Raw genomic sequence first — 17,327 nt, 5'->3', positions numbered from 1 at the left:
TCTGGGGGGCTTTGGGGGAGCGGGGGTGCAGCGGGCTTCACCTGCGCGTCTCTCGCCGCTCCGGAGCCTAACTGAGCTTTTTTTTTGACACCAAGTTGGGGGGAATAGTAGATATGCTGGAGGGTAGGGCTAGGATTCAGAGTGGCCTAGACAAATTGAAGGATTGCATAAAAAGAAAGCTCATGAGGCTGAACAATGACAAGTGCAAAGTTCTGCACTTCGGACAGAACAGCAGTCCCATGCACTAGTAAAGGCTGGGGACTGACTGACTGGCTGGGCAGCAGCTCTGTAGAAAAGGACCTTGGGGTTACAGTGGACAATAAGATGAATATGAGCCAACAGTGTGCCCTTGTTGCAAAGAAGGCTAGTGTCATACTGGGCTGCATTGGTGGGCGTGTTGCCAGCAGGTTAAGGTTAAAATTAACCTTATCAAAAGGAACGCTCCCTGGGAGGTGATTATTCCTCTCTATTCAGCACTGGTGAGGCCACATCTGGAGTACTGTGTTCAGTTTTAGACCCCCCCACTACAGAAAGGATGTGGTGGATAAATTGGGGAGAGTCGAGAAGGGGGTAATGAAAATGGTTAGGGGGCTGGAGCACATGACTTATTAGGAGAGGCTGAGGGAACTGAGCTTAATTAGTCTAGAGAAGAGAAGACTGAGAGAGGATTAAATAGCAGCCTTCAAATCTGAAGCAGGGTTCAAAAGATGAGCTGGACTGTTCTCAGTGATGGCAGATGACAGAACAAGGAGCAACAGTCTCAAATTGCAGCAAGGGAAGTTTAGGTTAGATATTAGGAAGAATGTTCTCACTAGGAGGGTAGTAAAACACTGGAATGGGTTACCCAGAGAGGTTGTGGAATCTCCATTTTTGGAGGTTTTTAAGACCCAACTAGACTAGGCTTTGGCTGGGACGATCTAGTTGGGGCTGGTACTGCTTTGAGCAGTAGTTGGACTAGATCTTTTGTTTCCCAACTTTTTTCACCCCCCAGCACACTTACTTAAATAAAAAAGCACAGTAGCACACTGGATGTGGGGAGGAGGCAGAGGGTGGCATGCGACCAGCCAGACTCAAATGGTGGTGGGACTGGTGCACACCCAGCCAAACGCCAAAGGGAAGACGTGGTACACGGCCACCCAGACAGCATTTTGGGCTGGAGCCATGCCCCCTACCTGGCTGGAGCCACGCCCCCTGTCCGTCTGTGTCCACAGCAGTAGCAGCAAGTTGGGGGTGTGGCTTCAGCCAGAAGGGGGCCTGGCTCCAGCACAAAATGCCGTGGCACACCTGGATATGCTTCATGGCACACCAGTGTGCCGCAGCACATTGGTTGGGAAACGCTGGACTGGATAAACTCCTGAGGTCCTTTTATATCCCAGGTGCCTGCAGAGGGTTCAGGATTGAGAGTAAGGTCAGAGGTAGAAAGGTAAGAAATGTTTATTGACTTAACAAAAACACAGCTACGTGTAGTAACAAGACAAACAATGACGGACAAGAATAATTTGCATCGGCAACTTATCGGCAGTCCCCTCTGATGCCTGATGTCAAGTTTCTCTTTCCACAAAGCTCAGCGAAGTTAGGCGTCCTTGATCAGCGCTGTCCGAGAGGTACCGGGAAGGACCCTGGTATTCAGTCCTTGGGCTTCTCAAGATCCACGGGCCCACAGGTCAAGGTCAACAGCTAACTAATGCTTTTCACAGAGGTGTATCTTCCTTCAGAATGATTTCTAGATGTTTTAGCCAACTTCTAGTTTCTGAATGGTACTGATAACTTACAGCCACTCAGATTCTTTTTACTTCATCTGTCTTTAGACTGACCAATAGCAGCACAAGCCTTGCATTCCTTTTGATAAGGTTAATTTTAACTACACCACAGGGCCTTACAACTTCAAGGCTTTGCTAAATTTACTAGGCCTTACTTATACAAGGCCTTACTACATCTTAAACTTTAATTAGGCTCTTAGCAACAACATATAGCTTAATATTTGAACAAACGACAGAAAAACACTTGGTCTAACCTTCATAGCGCCTTCAGCAAGAACTTTTATTACACAAACATAATTTTCAGCTGTCATACCTTATACCCTAATATTCTATGATTCTGTGATTTACTCTAGTTGCCAACATGGTGTAACACATTTGAAAGAGAATTTTTGTCTTTGGGTCTTTATGGAAACAGACACTGAGTTTTAAAACAGATGAGAGAGAGCTCTTTTTGGCCCCATATTTAAAAAAAAAGAAAGAAAAACGTATTGACTTGCATCGCAAAATATTGGTGTATTTATTCTGACAGTCACAAACCTTTCTCTTTATATGCTCTGTACTTTTCCTTTATATTACTTAACATACTGTTGTGTTTTTACAGCATTTCTTTATTTTGTCTCCTTACTCCCATTGTCCCTTACAAAATAAAATGCCCTTACCACAATAGTTTCTAAAATCTTAGGACCAATAATTGAAATTTTTATATTCTATAATTCATTCTTAGCAAACATAATTAAAAACAAGGAGCATAAGTGTGAGCTATAGACCGCTTACACTGGCCTCATGGACCCGTCTTCATTTGGCAGTTTGTGAATAGAGTGTAGAAGCATATCGGAAAGACTTTTTCTTGTGTTCATGAGCTAAACTAAATATCAGTGAATTGAAATTGAGCTGAAAGCTTTGTTTTGTATTTGGAGAAGCTAGCTGGATTTTGTTAGTTTATTGTTGTTGTTTTCCCTAGTTACCACAGATCTTTTAGAAGACAAACAGTTGATGCTTTCTGAACTGATCAGTTGCATAGGAGGTTTTAATTTGGTGTGGCATTTGTGTCTCCTGACGTTTTTTTATTCTTGCATGATAGTCTTGGAAGATGTATCCTTTCATTTGACATCTGTATGAATAAATGGTTGCAGGTTTTATCCTTCTTGTTTAAAATCATTTTGTAAGTATTGAAAAAATGCTTGGTTGCTTATATTCTGTCTGTATGCATGGCACACAAACATCCCTGGAGAAAACCTTAATATAAATGTTATTTTCCAGCCACAAACAATAGAATATGTGCTTCTTTTTTTCTTCTTCCCTTCACCAAATTTTTGCAGCATATTTACTTTCTGCCAAAGCTAGAAATATTTGCTACTACTTTGTGTTACTAATTTTGTTACTCGTTTTCACAGGGCTTGTTTGACAAGGATTCCTAAATGTTACAAGTTGCTGTATGTGCTCTTTAATTCCTGTTCCTAGGTATCCAGCAGTTCTTTGTTCCTGATGTCAGTAATTGATTTTTCTCTATGTTGCATAATACATAATATTTGTGGGGTTTTTTATTTTAATTTTGATTTTTGTTTTTTGGTGTAACCAAACATTCCCTCATTTTCTTCCCTCTTTATAACTCTGTCCCTTTTCATCAGGATTTCTGGCAGGTACTGACTTATCAGCATGTGCTTTAAACAGTTTGTGCTTCAAAATGCATATTATATGCCTTTTTATAAAAGGGACAGTACATACTTATCCCTTCTTACTCCCACAAATTATCTTTTAATTCCTGACCGTAATACTTGGCACATAAAGAAAAAAGAATATCTCTAAATATTTAAACTTAAAACATTAAATGTTAAAGAGAATACAATCCATGGGGTAAATTTTTAATAAGTAGTTTTATTTTTGGAACAGATTTTTTGATAAACTGGAGTATACTTATTCCTGTTCTCTTGTGTGGTATCTCCCTTTGCAGGCGAAGACTTCTTTTCATTAAAGTGCAGTAAGTTATCTCTGATATAAATAAAGTTTCCAGCCTAAGGTCATGGAATCGCTTTTATTCCATTAGAATCAATAGGCATTTGTCTGGCCAAAAGTAAATTGCAAAATGGCAGGCATTTGAAAGTGCAGGCAGTCTTTGACTTGCAACGTTTTGTGTTGCGTTTCACACTTACAATATTTATAAATGTTTATAAATGTTAAAACATTTATAAATTGACACCATTTCAACTTTCTGATACCGGTTTTGACAAGTTCGCTGCGTCGCCTGGAGAACATCGGTCCAGATTTCCTTGGACCCTTTCTTTAAGAAAGCAGACAAGACTCGTAAGAAGACTCCAGCCAGAGCCCTTCAAAATGCCAAGCAAAGTCATCTTAGTGAAGTCCTTCCAAATCAGTATGATTGCTATTTACAATATAAACACATTAATGTAGTTGTATTATACTCATCTATAATTGAGTACAAAATTCTGGGTTATTTTTGGTGAAAATAGGGCATTGGGCCTTGGTTCAGGAAGCAATCCCCCATGTATAACATTGTTTCCTATGGGAAAATCAGTTCTGAGTTGCAACATTTCGACTGCAGTGTTCAGGAACCAATTGTGTTGTAAGTCGGAGGACTGCCCGCACACAAATTTTGAAAAGGCTAGTTTAAGCACCCTTCTGAATTTGTAAGCTACAATACTAGCTATATTCAAGGAATGGTTAGAAATTGTTTGTTTTCAAGAAGTGGGGAAAATGCATTGCCCTGCCTGTTTTAAAATAACTTACAATAGCTGTTTCATTTAGCTCTAGTACCTTCATGCTTTAGAGTAAAGGTTTGAAATCTGGGAGACAGCTTGTCATTCTGTGGGGGATCTTCCTCCTTTCTTCCTTCCCCTTCCCTGTCCCAAAACTTAAGTTAAATTTAGGCAAAATCTTAGCTTGCTCATGCTCAGTGTGCTGTTTGTTATAGTCCAGCTGCTAAATTCTCCAAAGATGCCATTTGCATTTAGCAAGTTACAGTACAAGTATTATCCTTGTAAATGTTCCTCTTGGCTGCCAAGGGCTGCTCTGGTGGCAGACACACTGGCAGACTCTTTCCTATACTATCAATATTCTGCTTGCTTTCTTCTTGCAACTTTGGCATTAGCAGAGGCAGCAGCTGGGTTTTTAATACTGTTGAGTAAGTAACGTGACCATGGGGTTTTGTGCTGGAGAAGGAAGACAACTCAAACAGGATGGGAGAGGAATGTAGGTGCAAGACAGAGAAGGTGATGCAGGGAGTATGTGTAAGCATGGAGAAGGGAGAGGCTTCAGTACATGTGGAGAACTGGAGCATGATAGGGGGGATTGGTTGGATGGGAAGGAGGTAGGTGTGGAAGACAAGCCAGAGGTGGGAAGGAGAAATACCTTAACTTGCACCCTTTGGTTTTGGAATCACCAGGACCCAGCATGTGTGTGCGCCTGTGATTTCAAAGGGTGTGCTGCAGCAGGTTAGTGGGCCACAGGAGCAGTGTGCACTGCATAAAATTATACTTTCCTTCCTTTTCTCTTGTATTTTAAGCTGGGGGGACAGTGTGCATACAGAGCAAAGAGCAGAGCAGGGTGCAGCAGAGCACACCCCCTCCCCCCTCCAATTCCTGCTGAGCAGGTAGGTGCCAGTCCCATCCTCCTCTTTCCTCCCTACCCAGGTCCAGCTGACTGCAGGCACCTAGGAGCCGTTGCAAACAAGTGTCCTTGTCCTTGTCCTCTGCCTCCTTTCCCCAGCCATACCTGTGTCTTGTTGCTTCCCAGGGCAGTCCAGAGTTTGATACCCCCTTCTCATCTCCAGCCCTCGGCCCTAGGGTATATAATGGAGCAGCTCAGTATGCTCTGTCTGACAGCCTCTTCCCCCAAGAAGGGCTTTCCCTGAGTCTGTGTTGCCATTGCTTCTCTCAGTCCACCACTCCCTAGCTGCATGCACACACAGTCTTCCAGCCACTGGGAAGCTGTGCCAGGACCAGACACCTGCAAACTGCATTCATGCTGACACTGTTTTTCCCCACTTGAATGTAGGAGTAAAATTGGTGGTACACTTCAGTCTTGAAAAAAGTGTGCCTTAGGTATCAAAAGTTTGGGAAATGCTGTGATGTGCCTTTTTATGGTAGTTCTTAATTATATAATTGTATGCTGTTTTTTCCCCAGGACTCCTTCATTCAGTAAATATTTTTTAGGCTTCATTTACTACCCACTGGGTGCATCTGCGTGTGTGCTTTAGTGCGCAGTAGCCTACTCTACTGAGCATTAAAGTGTGCATAAAAGAAGTGCTAATATGCTAATGTGTAGTCAAATAGGCTACTGCACATTGAGTGTCACTAAAAAACATTTGCTTTTGCTACTGAGCATTAGGACAGCCTAATATGCCTTTATGTAGTACCTCATATTAGGAGTGCTGAACTCAATACGTAGTAGCAAAAGCACATTAATGAATGTGTAGACATGCCCACTATTCAGTACCTGCTCTCAGTGCAAAATTATTTTCTCATGAGATTTGGTGGACCAGAAACTGACTGTGAGCCAACAACATGCTCTTGCAAAAGCAGTGACCAGTATACTGGGTTGTATTAATAGAAGTGTCACTTGTAAATCAAATGCGAGGTGATTCTTCTGCTCTGTTGAGCACTAGTGAGGCCTCATCTGGAGTACTGTGTCCAATTCTGGGCCCTACTTCAAGAAGGATGTGGGCAATTTGGAAAGGGTCCAACAACAACAGAACAACAAAAATGATGAGGGTCCTGGGAAGCAAGACTCATGAGGAAAAGCTGAAAGTTAGTTATTCTGGGAAGAGAAGACTGAGGGGGGATTTGATACGTCTTCAAGTTCCCTAAATGGTCATTACAGAGAGGATGGAGTTGGGGTTTTCTCTGTGGTTGTAAAAGACAGGACTGGGAACAACTGCCTTAAACTGCATTATAAGAAATTTACATTGGAAATTAGGAAGAATTTTCTGACTCTGAGGGTGGTCAGGCATCGGAACTAGGCTATCTGGAGTTGGGCAGTCTCCATCCTTGGAAACTTTCAAAAGTTGGTAAGACGGACACTTGGCTGGAATGGTTTAGTCGGGGCTGATCCTGCCTTAAACAGGGGGCTGGAGTAGATGACCTTATGAGGTCCCTTCCAGCCCTACTTGCGTATGATTGCTATGATCACTGCAGCAATCAAGTTGTGTTGTAACAATTAATGGTACCGTGTGTGAGGTAAGGTGGTATTATCTCCATTTTCCTGGTGGAACCAAAGCACAGAGGAATTATGGCCAAAATGGGAGCTGTTACTCTAATTTGAGTCATTTGGGGCAATTTTTCCAACATTTCAGGTATTTTTTCAGCATACTTAATGTTCTATAGGATATTCACAAGCAGCTCCAAATGTCATCAGTTGCAGCTGTGTGTGCTCACACTTCTGTATACATGGCTGACGGTGGGCATCCAGAAAATGCGGAACACAAAGCAGCTACCTCTAGAAGTTTTGATTTAACTGATGTACGCAGGATCACACAGGAATTCTTAGGTAGAAGTAGGGATAGAATCCAGTTCTCCTTTGGTAGGAACCTTCGCTTCCCATAAAGCCATCCTTTTTCTTCATTTAATTTCCTCCATATCCTCTGTAACAAATGACACAGATCTGACAGGGGATTCCATTTAATGCACGGCTTTGATTCTTTTCCTAGTTGCTGCCCATCCTGAATACTTAAGAAGGCTGGAAAAAAATAGCCCATTAATGTGATAAAAAATATATCAAAAGCTAATACCATAAAGAAGGCAAGCTAATATTTCATGGACAATCTGAATTTTGATGTTTTCCTAACTCTAAGTAAATGAATTCAGAACTTTTATTAATATTGCTAATATTAAACTAATTAACATAGTTAATTTTGGACATAACTTTTGTATATGCTAATTCTGAACTACTTGGGTAAAACTGCTCAGCACAGTTTTAGGCAACAGTGACATTCTTTATGCCTTTCCTAAGTAGCCCAGTGAGAAGTTCAGAAAGGTTAGTGGGCTTTTTTTATACGAAACATAAATAATAAGAAGCAGGGAATGAGAAAATTTGACTTCCTTGAATCAAAGTCGTGTTTTTTGTTGTAGGAAAACTTTGTACCTTGGTTCTGAATGCATATATCAATACATTTTGTAGAATCTCCATAGTTACTTAAATTAAACATGACCTTTTTGGGCTTTGTCATCTATACCTGAAAAACCAGAATCTCTCAGCACCGTTTTTTGTTCATTTCTGAGAGACCTTGAAATCCAATAGCAACTTCAGTATTGAGAGATTGTTCTTTGTAGATTTGTGAAAAATAATCACCCTTCACAGATGAGAGATCACATTTGATTTGTTCTTTGTGTGTGATGTTCCTGCAGTGCCCTGTGGTAAATTGAAAATGTTTGCACTTATAATCTAAAAAATAATCATATTTGGTTTAGATTAAATTAAATGGCATTTGTGAAAAACTACTCTTAAACTGCTCTGATAGCACAAAGTAGCCCTAAATCAAAAAATAAATTACTTTATTCGAAAAAAGTGTTGGGAGTATTTGGTATATTAATGGAAACTATATTAAAATGGCACAAGTTTACATCACTTGAGTGTTGAGACGCTTCATCAGTGGGGAATTAAAGTATAGACTGTCCCTTTTTTAAGAGGCATATTCCTTTTGCTTTTTTTAGCAGGGGTTTCTCCCTTGCATGTGCAGTTTTGTTGCTTGTGAAGGTTCTGGAAAGTTTTGTTCTTTTCCTCCTGACTGTAGAATGCTGGCCTTGCGTTTCAGGTGCAGTTTGTTTTTCCATGATGGATAGATACTGTGCTGCTGTGGACAGTATATGTAAATTTCTCTTTCCAGTCTCGGGAGACCACCAATAGTAATAGTTGCTGCTTAACTCTTAATTCTCCTGAAAGTGTCTGAATTCAAATTTAGTGGAAATCAGTATAAAGAGAGGTTTTATACTCCTACTTAGATGTAGCTTAATGACTAAAGGTTTATTTTAAAATCTTCATCAAGACGCACTACTTAAAGGGTCATAAACCATATTTATTTTTGGGGGGAGGGTACCCTAAAACAGGTAAAGATGTAGGTATTTTCTTAACATTGCCAACCTACTTTTTAATATTCTGATACCTCTCAATTTGACATTCAGACCTTGTTTGCATTTGCCTGTGTTTAATATGTAGACTTCGCCATGTATGTTCTAGATTTAACTAGTGGTATTGCAAATTATTCCCTAATTAACAGAAGCTTAATTTAACTGCAAAAAAGAATTATCCAGTGAAATCCTCCATAAACAACTTAAGCTGAGGAACAGTATTCTGATTTATTATATAAAAAATGAATCTATCCACGTATGTCAGGAGGGTGAAATGAGATCTTTAGGATTACTATAAGGAAAAAAAAACCCTGGAATTTTGTTGTTCTTGTTTAGAGTGCTCTGCAGGACCTGGCTCTCCAGTTTTTACTCTTTAGATCTTTTTTTACATCATGAATTATGGGGTTCTACATCGGAGATCTGGTTCTGAAATATTTCTTTTGTTTGTAATGGCTGAATTAATTGGATAGTCAGGTGCCAAGGCAAGGCTGTTTATACAAATGTAAGTCTGAGGCATTAATATTTGTAAACATAACTACAGTGTGTATCATCCTTTGAACTGCATAGGAATTTCAAAAGGGTTTTCCTGCTAATATATTCTTTTGAAGGATGCACTGTTGCAGAATACCTGGTCACTTTTTATAAGACTGTCTCAGTATAATTTTTCTTAGATCTTAGACTGCACTAGCTCTGAAAGAGTTTTACTGGTTTGGGTTAACAGGATACATTTGTGCAAGCTCTAGCAAGATTAGAAAAATAGGTTCATACTGGCACCTTTCTAAACATTATTCAGCACAGAGAGGTTAACCATGACCAGCGCAGGTTTTTAAAGGTGCCAAACCTTGTCTAAGTTAGATGCTATGTGACATTTAAAAGTGTATTAATTAAAATGTGTTGACTAACAAGATTTAAAACATGACCTAGTTCCTAGTCTAGGTGTATCCACTGTAGGGTCTCCAGCTGTTTATCTTGTTTAAAGAGACAAGGGAAATTGTTTCTTTAAACTAGGGAAATTATGTACCATGCAACATCCCAGGAAGACTAATTTTGCATGGTACATATGTATAATTGTGTGCATGTATGCATTTACTAGCTTTAAAAGAAAGCTGTTTCAGTTGTTGACATTGATTATATGCAATTTCAGAGACATTAAGTGGTGACTCATTAAATGACATCTTAGTTTTTGTAAGCTCTAAACAAAAATATTCATACCTGTAGCTATGAAAATGCATATTTCAGTGTGTGCATTTTGAGTAGTTCATAGAACTGAAGGTGGTCAGTTGGGACTGAAAGAGAATTGCCTTACAGCAAGGTAAAATTTACGGGTATCTTAAGCATTCATAGTTCATATATGGTTACAGAGGTTTTTTTTTTTATAACTTTATGGAATTTAGAATGAACAAAACATCTGAAAAACTTTAGTAAAGAATACTTGAAGTTAAACTACAGTCTAATTAATTTGCAAAATACTTCCTAATTTTGGTTTAAATTATCCGTTTTATTACGTGCACTGTGCTTCTGTTATTTTGGAAGAGGACGGAAGGTTTGTGAAGTGATTGCTTAAGATGGAGAACTTCCTGAAGCTTTGATGCATATATGCACAAAGTGGGTATTGAAACATAAGTATTAATTGCATGGGCAAAATTGCTAAATGTGTGGCTCTTCCCCCCCCCGATTGAAATTCAAACTGTCATCTTTAAATGACTTGCCAAAAATACTTCCTTTTAAAAGCTGCATATTAAATGCTGCTCATTAAGTAGTTTTTTGAAGTGCAAAATAAAATGGTACTGCCAGGTTTAGATGAGCTTTTTTAAAAAAAAAAGTATGTTTAGTGGCTTTGAATAAAATCAACATTGAAATTCATATACATTTCTGAAAATATACCTAATACATTAATTTGTAAACCTATATCCTTTATCCAGTTTGCTTAATTGAGTTATAAACAGATCTAGTGTCTGCTTTGATCTGTTAACCATAAATGACACCTTGCGATATCCAGAGCACTGGGATCTCTTACTGCACCTTCACTAGCATTCCAACAGGATGGCAATACAGATGCTTGCTTTGGGCAGAGTTAGCCAAGAGATTCCAAATACTGCAACTTTTTTCCCCATCCCCCTTCTTCTATAACACTTGAAAAAAATACTGGATGCCTTCAGATTTGGTTTAAGTAACATGCACTTGTCTATAACTGAAAACTGTCCTGTTTATTTGGCAGTGTTTGATTTAAAAGATCAGGAATGGATACTAGGTGTTTTGCGAATCAGCATTCGGGTATATTGGCAGAATATTTGGAGAAGCTGGAAATATTACTTTTTTGAGTCTGTATTTGCTTGTAATGTATATATTTGAGAACTAAAATTTGGAAAACTCTCTTTTTTAAAAAGTGTAAAAAAAAATTATGCCTGTCCTCCTTTTGCATTGGTTCATTTTAGCTGAGCTCATAAGAAAAGTAAACACTTTTTGACGTTCCATTTGGTCAGATTTTCTATACAGTAAGGGGGTGGGAAACAATTTACATATTTTTTCTGTGTTTTCCATAAGGGAAAACACTACCATTATGATGACTTTGGATTTCTGGCTAAATAATGGAATGCTTTTCTGGTGTTTTATTATGTAGCTTTTACTGCAGTACACCATAGCATGTTGGATAGCAAGCACATGCATCAGTTTCAGTTGTTACCTTAAGATGACTACGTCTTTTATTCTTTAGATTTAAATTCAATTCAGAGATTGACTTGCAGTTTTAGCCTCAATTATAAGGAATAGACTGTATTTTTAAATGTAGCTAAACCTTTCTGTTCATGGATGATGATGGGTAATATTTGTAAAATTGACTTATGATCTGAATTTTGTTCTTAGAAGTTATTCTACTAAGCTTTTATACCTCTTTAGTGAATATATAGTTATGCTTTTATTGCAATAATAATATATTAGACTTATATTTGTGTGCAAGTGTGTGTGTGTGAGATTGTGTTCATCTAATATGATTTCATGGCTTGATAAAGATTGTTTTTACAGTGGATTGCTAATTTGAATGCTACATTCTGAAAGTTCTTTAGGCAATGCTGGATGATCTTACCTGGTTACTCTGTTTTTGAGGTTCAAAAATAAATGCAACGGTGAATGTTTTTGTAGGCTGTTTGAAAAGCTTTGATTTTAATAATTTTTAACTCAAGCATCTCTCTCTGAAAATTAGCTTACATTCAGATACAAAAGGGCATGAAATGTGAAGGTTATACTGAAATTGTACAGATAAACTAATCATGAAATTGTAAAGCTAACTTGCGGTTTTTAGATTTACTGAAGCAGCTTAAATCTAACATTGTTTGCTTTTTTCAAAATTTGTAACACTGTTTCTTATTCTTTCATTCCTGATGTTAACCTTTTAGTTGAAATCTTAGAAAAAAGACTGCAGAAAAGATATTGCTTAAAAGATATGTAGAGACCTAGCTATGGAAATTATGCCTTTAATATTAGTCTCTACAAAATTCAGTGGTATAACCAATCCATTTTGATTTTTTTTTTCTAACCTGAGTTATTTTAGAATTAATAATGAAACTCAATTTTATTACCCTTTGGATGGGTAAAGGAACAAAGCCAAAAAGCCCAGTAAAATCCTTGTTGGACCATGGTTTCTATATAAAGATGTGTGTATATAAAAATGTGATATAATATAGAAAATTAAAAGACTATCTCCTCAAACTGTTATAGCAAATTCTGAACAGATCATCACGCAAAATTACTTTTCTAGCAAATTGGCTTTGCTTTTGCTTCTATTCAAATTTACGTGATAACTCCCATTTCCTTTAACAGAAGCTGGATTAGACCTCATTGTGGTACTGTGCATTTAGATTTCCCAGGTTTGTGCCTGTGTGACTACCAGTATAATTATTTAAAAATAGAGATATTTTTGTTGCTTACTCTACGAAAAAATTGAGTGGGAGAATACTTCTAAATACTACATGCAGCTCTTTTGTTTCAGAAAACAGAGCTCAATTTTGGGTGTTTTAGTTCATTGACATTTATTTTTTTAATTTTATAGGGAACTTTTCCAGCCATTAAGAATTAAAGAACAATTTTAAATGCATACAACCCATGAAGATTAAATCAACCACATCCAGCTTTTAATGATGTCTGTTAAATATGAAATAGTTACAGAGTAGGTTATCTATGTGCTAGTAAGTGGCTTACTGTGTTGCAAACTATGGAGATAAAGACAAAGCAAAGCCATTCTGTAACACATGGGAGTGGGATATACAGCTGAAATTACAGCAATTGACATAATGCAAGAAAAGACTGAAAATCACCATCTCTCAACAGAATAGTTTCTTTGGATAATAAATGTTGTTTGCTATCATGTTAAAGACAAGTGCTGTACAGATATTTATGCATAAATTTTGTGCAGATCTATTTTGTTGCAAAAGATGACCAAAATACTTCATGGAAAGAATCTTCAGCCTGATGCTCTCTGAATGTGAATTGTCATTTTCTTGTGCAAAGCATTGATACTTTCTGCTGCTGCCAGTGGTTTACCTTACTTCAGATTCTTAACAGACCCATGTCTAAAAGAAGGAGTAATTACTACAAGTTGTTTTTGATCAATAGAGCTGAACTTCACTGGAAGTTGTATACCTGCTGATCAATATGATTTTTTTTCTCTTGTGGTTTCCAAGCCAGATACTGCTTAAATTTTCATTTAAATTATTAGAGGAACTAATCCCCAATCTGCTGTCAAGTAGAATGGTGAGTTCTCTCAAAAATCAGATGAATGAGACATTAGCTGTAGATGATGGGTCTGTACCTTAGAGACTAAAAGCTAACTCCTGCTGGGATTCATACCTAGACTTCTTAGCAATGTATAATCACAGCATCTACCTTGTTCCAAATCTTTCTTGCTTTTGCAAATCTAACATCATTTTGATGTTTTATGTGCTTTATTTTGTCATTGGTTAACCAGTTTTCTTTCCTTTGTCTTTGTATATGATTGGATCATCGCTAGACAGAGGTAACAATGGGGGACAGTGTATAGCTGGACCCTCGTGTGGTGTTTGGTGTTGCTTCCAAATACTGTCCTTAAGCTTGCATTGTCCCTTGCTTCTATGCTTGCATGAATTTATATAGATTAATCTCAACTGCACTTAGTCTTTTTATAGTAAACATTTTCCGTGTGTGTGTGTGTGTGTGCGCGCGCGTCTTCTAATATTTTTCAAATAGTTCACTGGTATGAACTTCAGTACTTGGCTTCTAACACAGTTTTGTGGATCCTTTTCAGTCTTTAAAGCTTCGGTGGATTAGTCTATCCACTGGCTTTCAGATAGCAAGGAGATCAGGGGACAAGATATGTATAATGCACGTTTTCCCAATCGGAAAGTATCAAGGTACCAAAAAGATTCCGAAGTGGTACAAGGATTCAGACTCATCTAGTTGACTTTACCAAGCGAATAATAGTGTTACAATAACATTTTTTAATAATTAAGTCTTCTGGTAACAATATTTAGTTATTTCAGGTCATTCAAATCAAAGTAGTTTATCTAAACTTTTGATAAACTAGACTACTACTTTCATAGAAAACGTCCAGAGTGCCATTCTGAATTTTACATTGAAGAAATCTGTATAGTACATTCTCTGGAAAAATCAGACAGACCTAAACAAAAGGCACATCATGTGTTGATATCTCTATGTATACATGTAGTAAGCTAAAATTGTTAAAAAATTGTCCAATTTCTTACTATACTTTCTTTGAAATAAAAACACACTGATCTTCACAAACTCTTTCTGATAAATTTGAAGGCTGGAAATGGTCCATTATATTTAAATAATAGTACAGATGTGTTCATGAAAAAGTGTATTGATGAAAATTCCATAATAATACCTCTTTCTGTTTCTGTGTTTTAATTGATTCTTTTATTTTTTTCCTTTGGTGGTATGGGTTGGCTGTATAATATAGAAGTTATCCCAGGAACGAGAGAAGTTTGCCGATGAAGACAGTATATTTTATACCCTTGGAGAATGTGGACTCATCTCTTTTTCTGACTACATCTTCCTTACTACTGTTCTTTCCAGTAAGTATAGTTGTGTGGTATTTTTTGTAACCTCTTATCACTTAATTCTTTGTTTTTAAATGCTTACCAATGATGCTTTTTCCTGTTATGTATGATGTTGTATACATTTTTTCCTTAAAGGGATTCTGTTAGATACTTTTAAACTAGAGCTGAATGAAAGGGTAATTGTTTATTAATTCATCTATGTCCTTTAGCCCCAAAATCTGCAAAATCCCCATAAATAGATTATAGCTTCAGATTTATTCTTTTTTTCGAAACTATCTGTCATGTTTCATAAATAATTGATTATTTTTCACATCCCAAAGTCAGAAATTGTAATACTTGCCTTAGTTTTGACTAATCTATCATATTGATCATATGCTAGTATTTTGTGACTACATGGACATAACTCTTATTGACATTGTGGTGCAAATGATTTCATGACATGAATTTTTAGTTCATTTTCTGCAATTGTTAGAGTGTATAAACTTCACTTTCCAGGTGTATGTGTTCTAGTAAGCTCAATCATGTGAATGTTGTGGGGACTGTTAAATGTCCACAAAAAGTGCAAGTGAAACCTGTTCAATAGTTTGTTAGTTCACTAATTTACTTCAAGTAAGCCTGCCAGGGGATGGGGGGACTACTGCCGTTGCTGGCCCGCTGAGCAACCCTTGCAAAGCCAGCAGGCCAAGACACTTAAGGGAACCCATCCTTGCCCCAGCCCTGGAACAAACTGTAGCAAAGGCAAGGGCCCCCAAGAGGACAGTTGCCTGCCTGTATACAAATACCAAGAGCTTGGGGAATAAACAGGAGGAACTTGTCCTCCTGCTAAACGCAAATAACTGTTTAACCAGGGATAACGGAGACCCGGTGGAACCCCACCCATGACTGGGCCACAGGCCATGGCTATACCCTGTACAGGAGGGATCAAGTGGACAAAAGGGGATGGAGTGTAGCTTTCTATGTCAAGGAAAGCTAAACGTCCCTGCAAGCTGACATTGGCACCCACAGTGGATGACTTGAGATCCTCTGGGTAAAAATCTGTAGGGAACATGGCACAGGGGATACTATGGTGGAAGTCTACCACCCCCTAACCAGCGTGAAGACCTTGACCAGGAGTTTGCCGGGGAATTGGCTGAGGCTGCACGCTCCCAGTGCATGGTTGTCATGGGAGACTTTAACTACCCAGACATGTCATGGGAGGAGCACTCAGCCAAATCTGAGCAGTCGCAAAGCTTTCTCTTGTGCGTGGATGACCTCTATCTGATGCAGGAAGTCTGTGGGCTGATGAGAGGTAAAGCACTGATCAAACTTGTGCTGGCAACCGGGGAGGACCTAATCGGTGACCTAATGAGCTGAGGGAAGCTGGGTGTCAGTGACCATGAGCTGATCACCTTCACCATCTGCCATAAAGCTGGCAAGTCAGTCAGTAATACAGAAGTCCTTGACTTCAGGAAAGCTGACTTTGACAAACTAAGGAGGCTTGTCAGTGAGGCCCTAAAGGGCCACAACCCAAAGGGGAGGGGAGTTCAGGACAAGTGGTTGCTCTTCAAGGGAGTAATCCGGGATGTGCAAGCAAAGTCCATCCCGTCTCAGAGGAAAGGCAGCAAAAGGGCACAGCAGCCCCCTTGGCTCTCCAGGGAACTGGCGGACCTCTTGCATCTTAAAAGGAAGACCTACAAAGGGTGGAGGACTGGAAGCACCACGAAGGAGGAATACTCCAGTTTATCAGAATACTCTCGGACCTGCAGAGAGCAAACCAGGAAAGCCAAGGCTGCGATGGAACTCCAGCTAGCTACAAATGTCAAGGACAATAAAAAGTCCTTTTTAGATATGTGGGGAGCCGGAGAAAAAGCAAGGGACCTCTAAGGGACCCCTGCTAAACCAGATGGGACAACTGACAACCCATGCCCATGAAAAAGCTAACTTACTTAATGGGTACTTTGTGTCAGTTTTTCACCAGTCCCATGAGACGCCCCTGCCTCCCGGAGGAATCCGGGTGAGGGGGATTCCTTACCCTCCATCAACGTTGACCTCATGAAGGAACACCTTGACAGGCTGTATACCTTCAGGTCAGCTGGTCCTGACAGTTTTCGCCCCAAGGTACTCAAGGAGCTAGCAAGCATCATAGCTCAGCCCCTGGCACAGATCTTCGAGAACTCCTGGTGCTCTGGTGAAGTGCCTAAAGATTGGAAGAAGGCCAATGTCATGCCTATCTTCAAGAAAGAGAGGAAAGTAGATCTGACAAACTACAGGCCCATCAGCCTGATCTCTATCGTGGGGAAGGTCTTGGAAAAGATTATCAAAGAGGCCATCCTTAACAGACTAGCTGATGGCAATATCCTGAGGAATACCCAGCTTGGGTTTGTTGCGGGTAGGTCTTGCTTGACCAATCTCATTTCCTTTTACGACCAGGTGACCTATCACCTGGACAAGGGAGAAGA

The 17,327-nt window shown here is 38.9% G+C and overlaps 1 protein-coding gene across 3 annotated transcripts in view; it reads left to right on the top strand.

Annotated features, from left to right (window-relative positions):
• Positions 1-17,327, top strand: part of MICU1 (mitochondrial calcium uptake 1) — a 227,210-nt gene that overhangs the window by 89,732 nt on the left and 120,151 nt on the right. The window contains exons 6-7 of one of the 3 annotated variants that reach the window (XM_019538568.1): positions 13,520-13,585; positions 14,790-14,904. In XM_019538568.1, coding sequence (XP_019394113.1) covers positions 13,520-13,585; positions 14,790-14,904 — 181 coding nt within the window. Of the gene's footprint in view, positions 1-13,519; positions 13,586-13,841; positions 13,848-14,789; positions 14,905-17,327 lie in introns of all 3 variants that reach the window. The other 2 variants (XM_019538565.1, XM_019538566.1) reach the window with 2 other exon arrangements.

Source organism: Crocodylus porosus, unplaced genomic scaffold (genome assembly GCF_001723895.1).
Source record: "Crocodylus porosus isolate Cpor-Errol unplaced genomic scaffold, CroPor_comp1, whole genome shotgun sequence".
In the NCBI taxonomy this organism is placed as follows: domain Eukaryota; kingdom Metazoa; phylum Chordata; order Crocodylia; family Crocodylidae; genus Crocodylus; species Crocodylus porosus.
The sequence above is the reverse complement of the archived record's forward strand: the minus strand, read 5'-3'. Positions and strand labels throughout refer to the sequence as shown.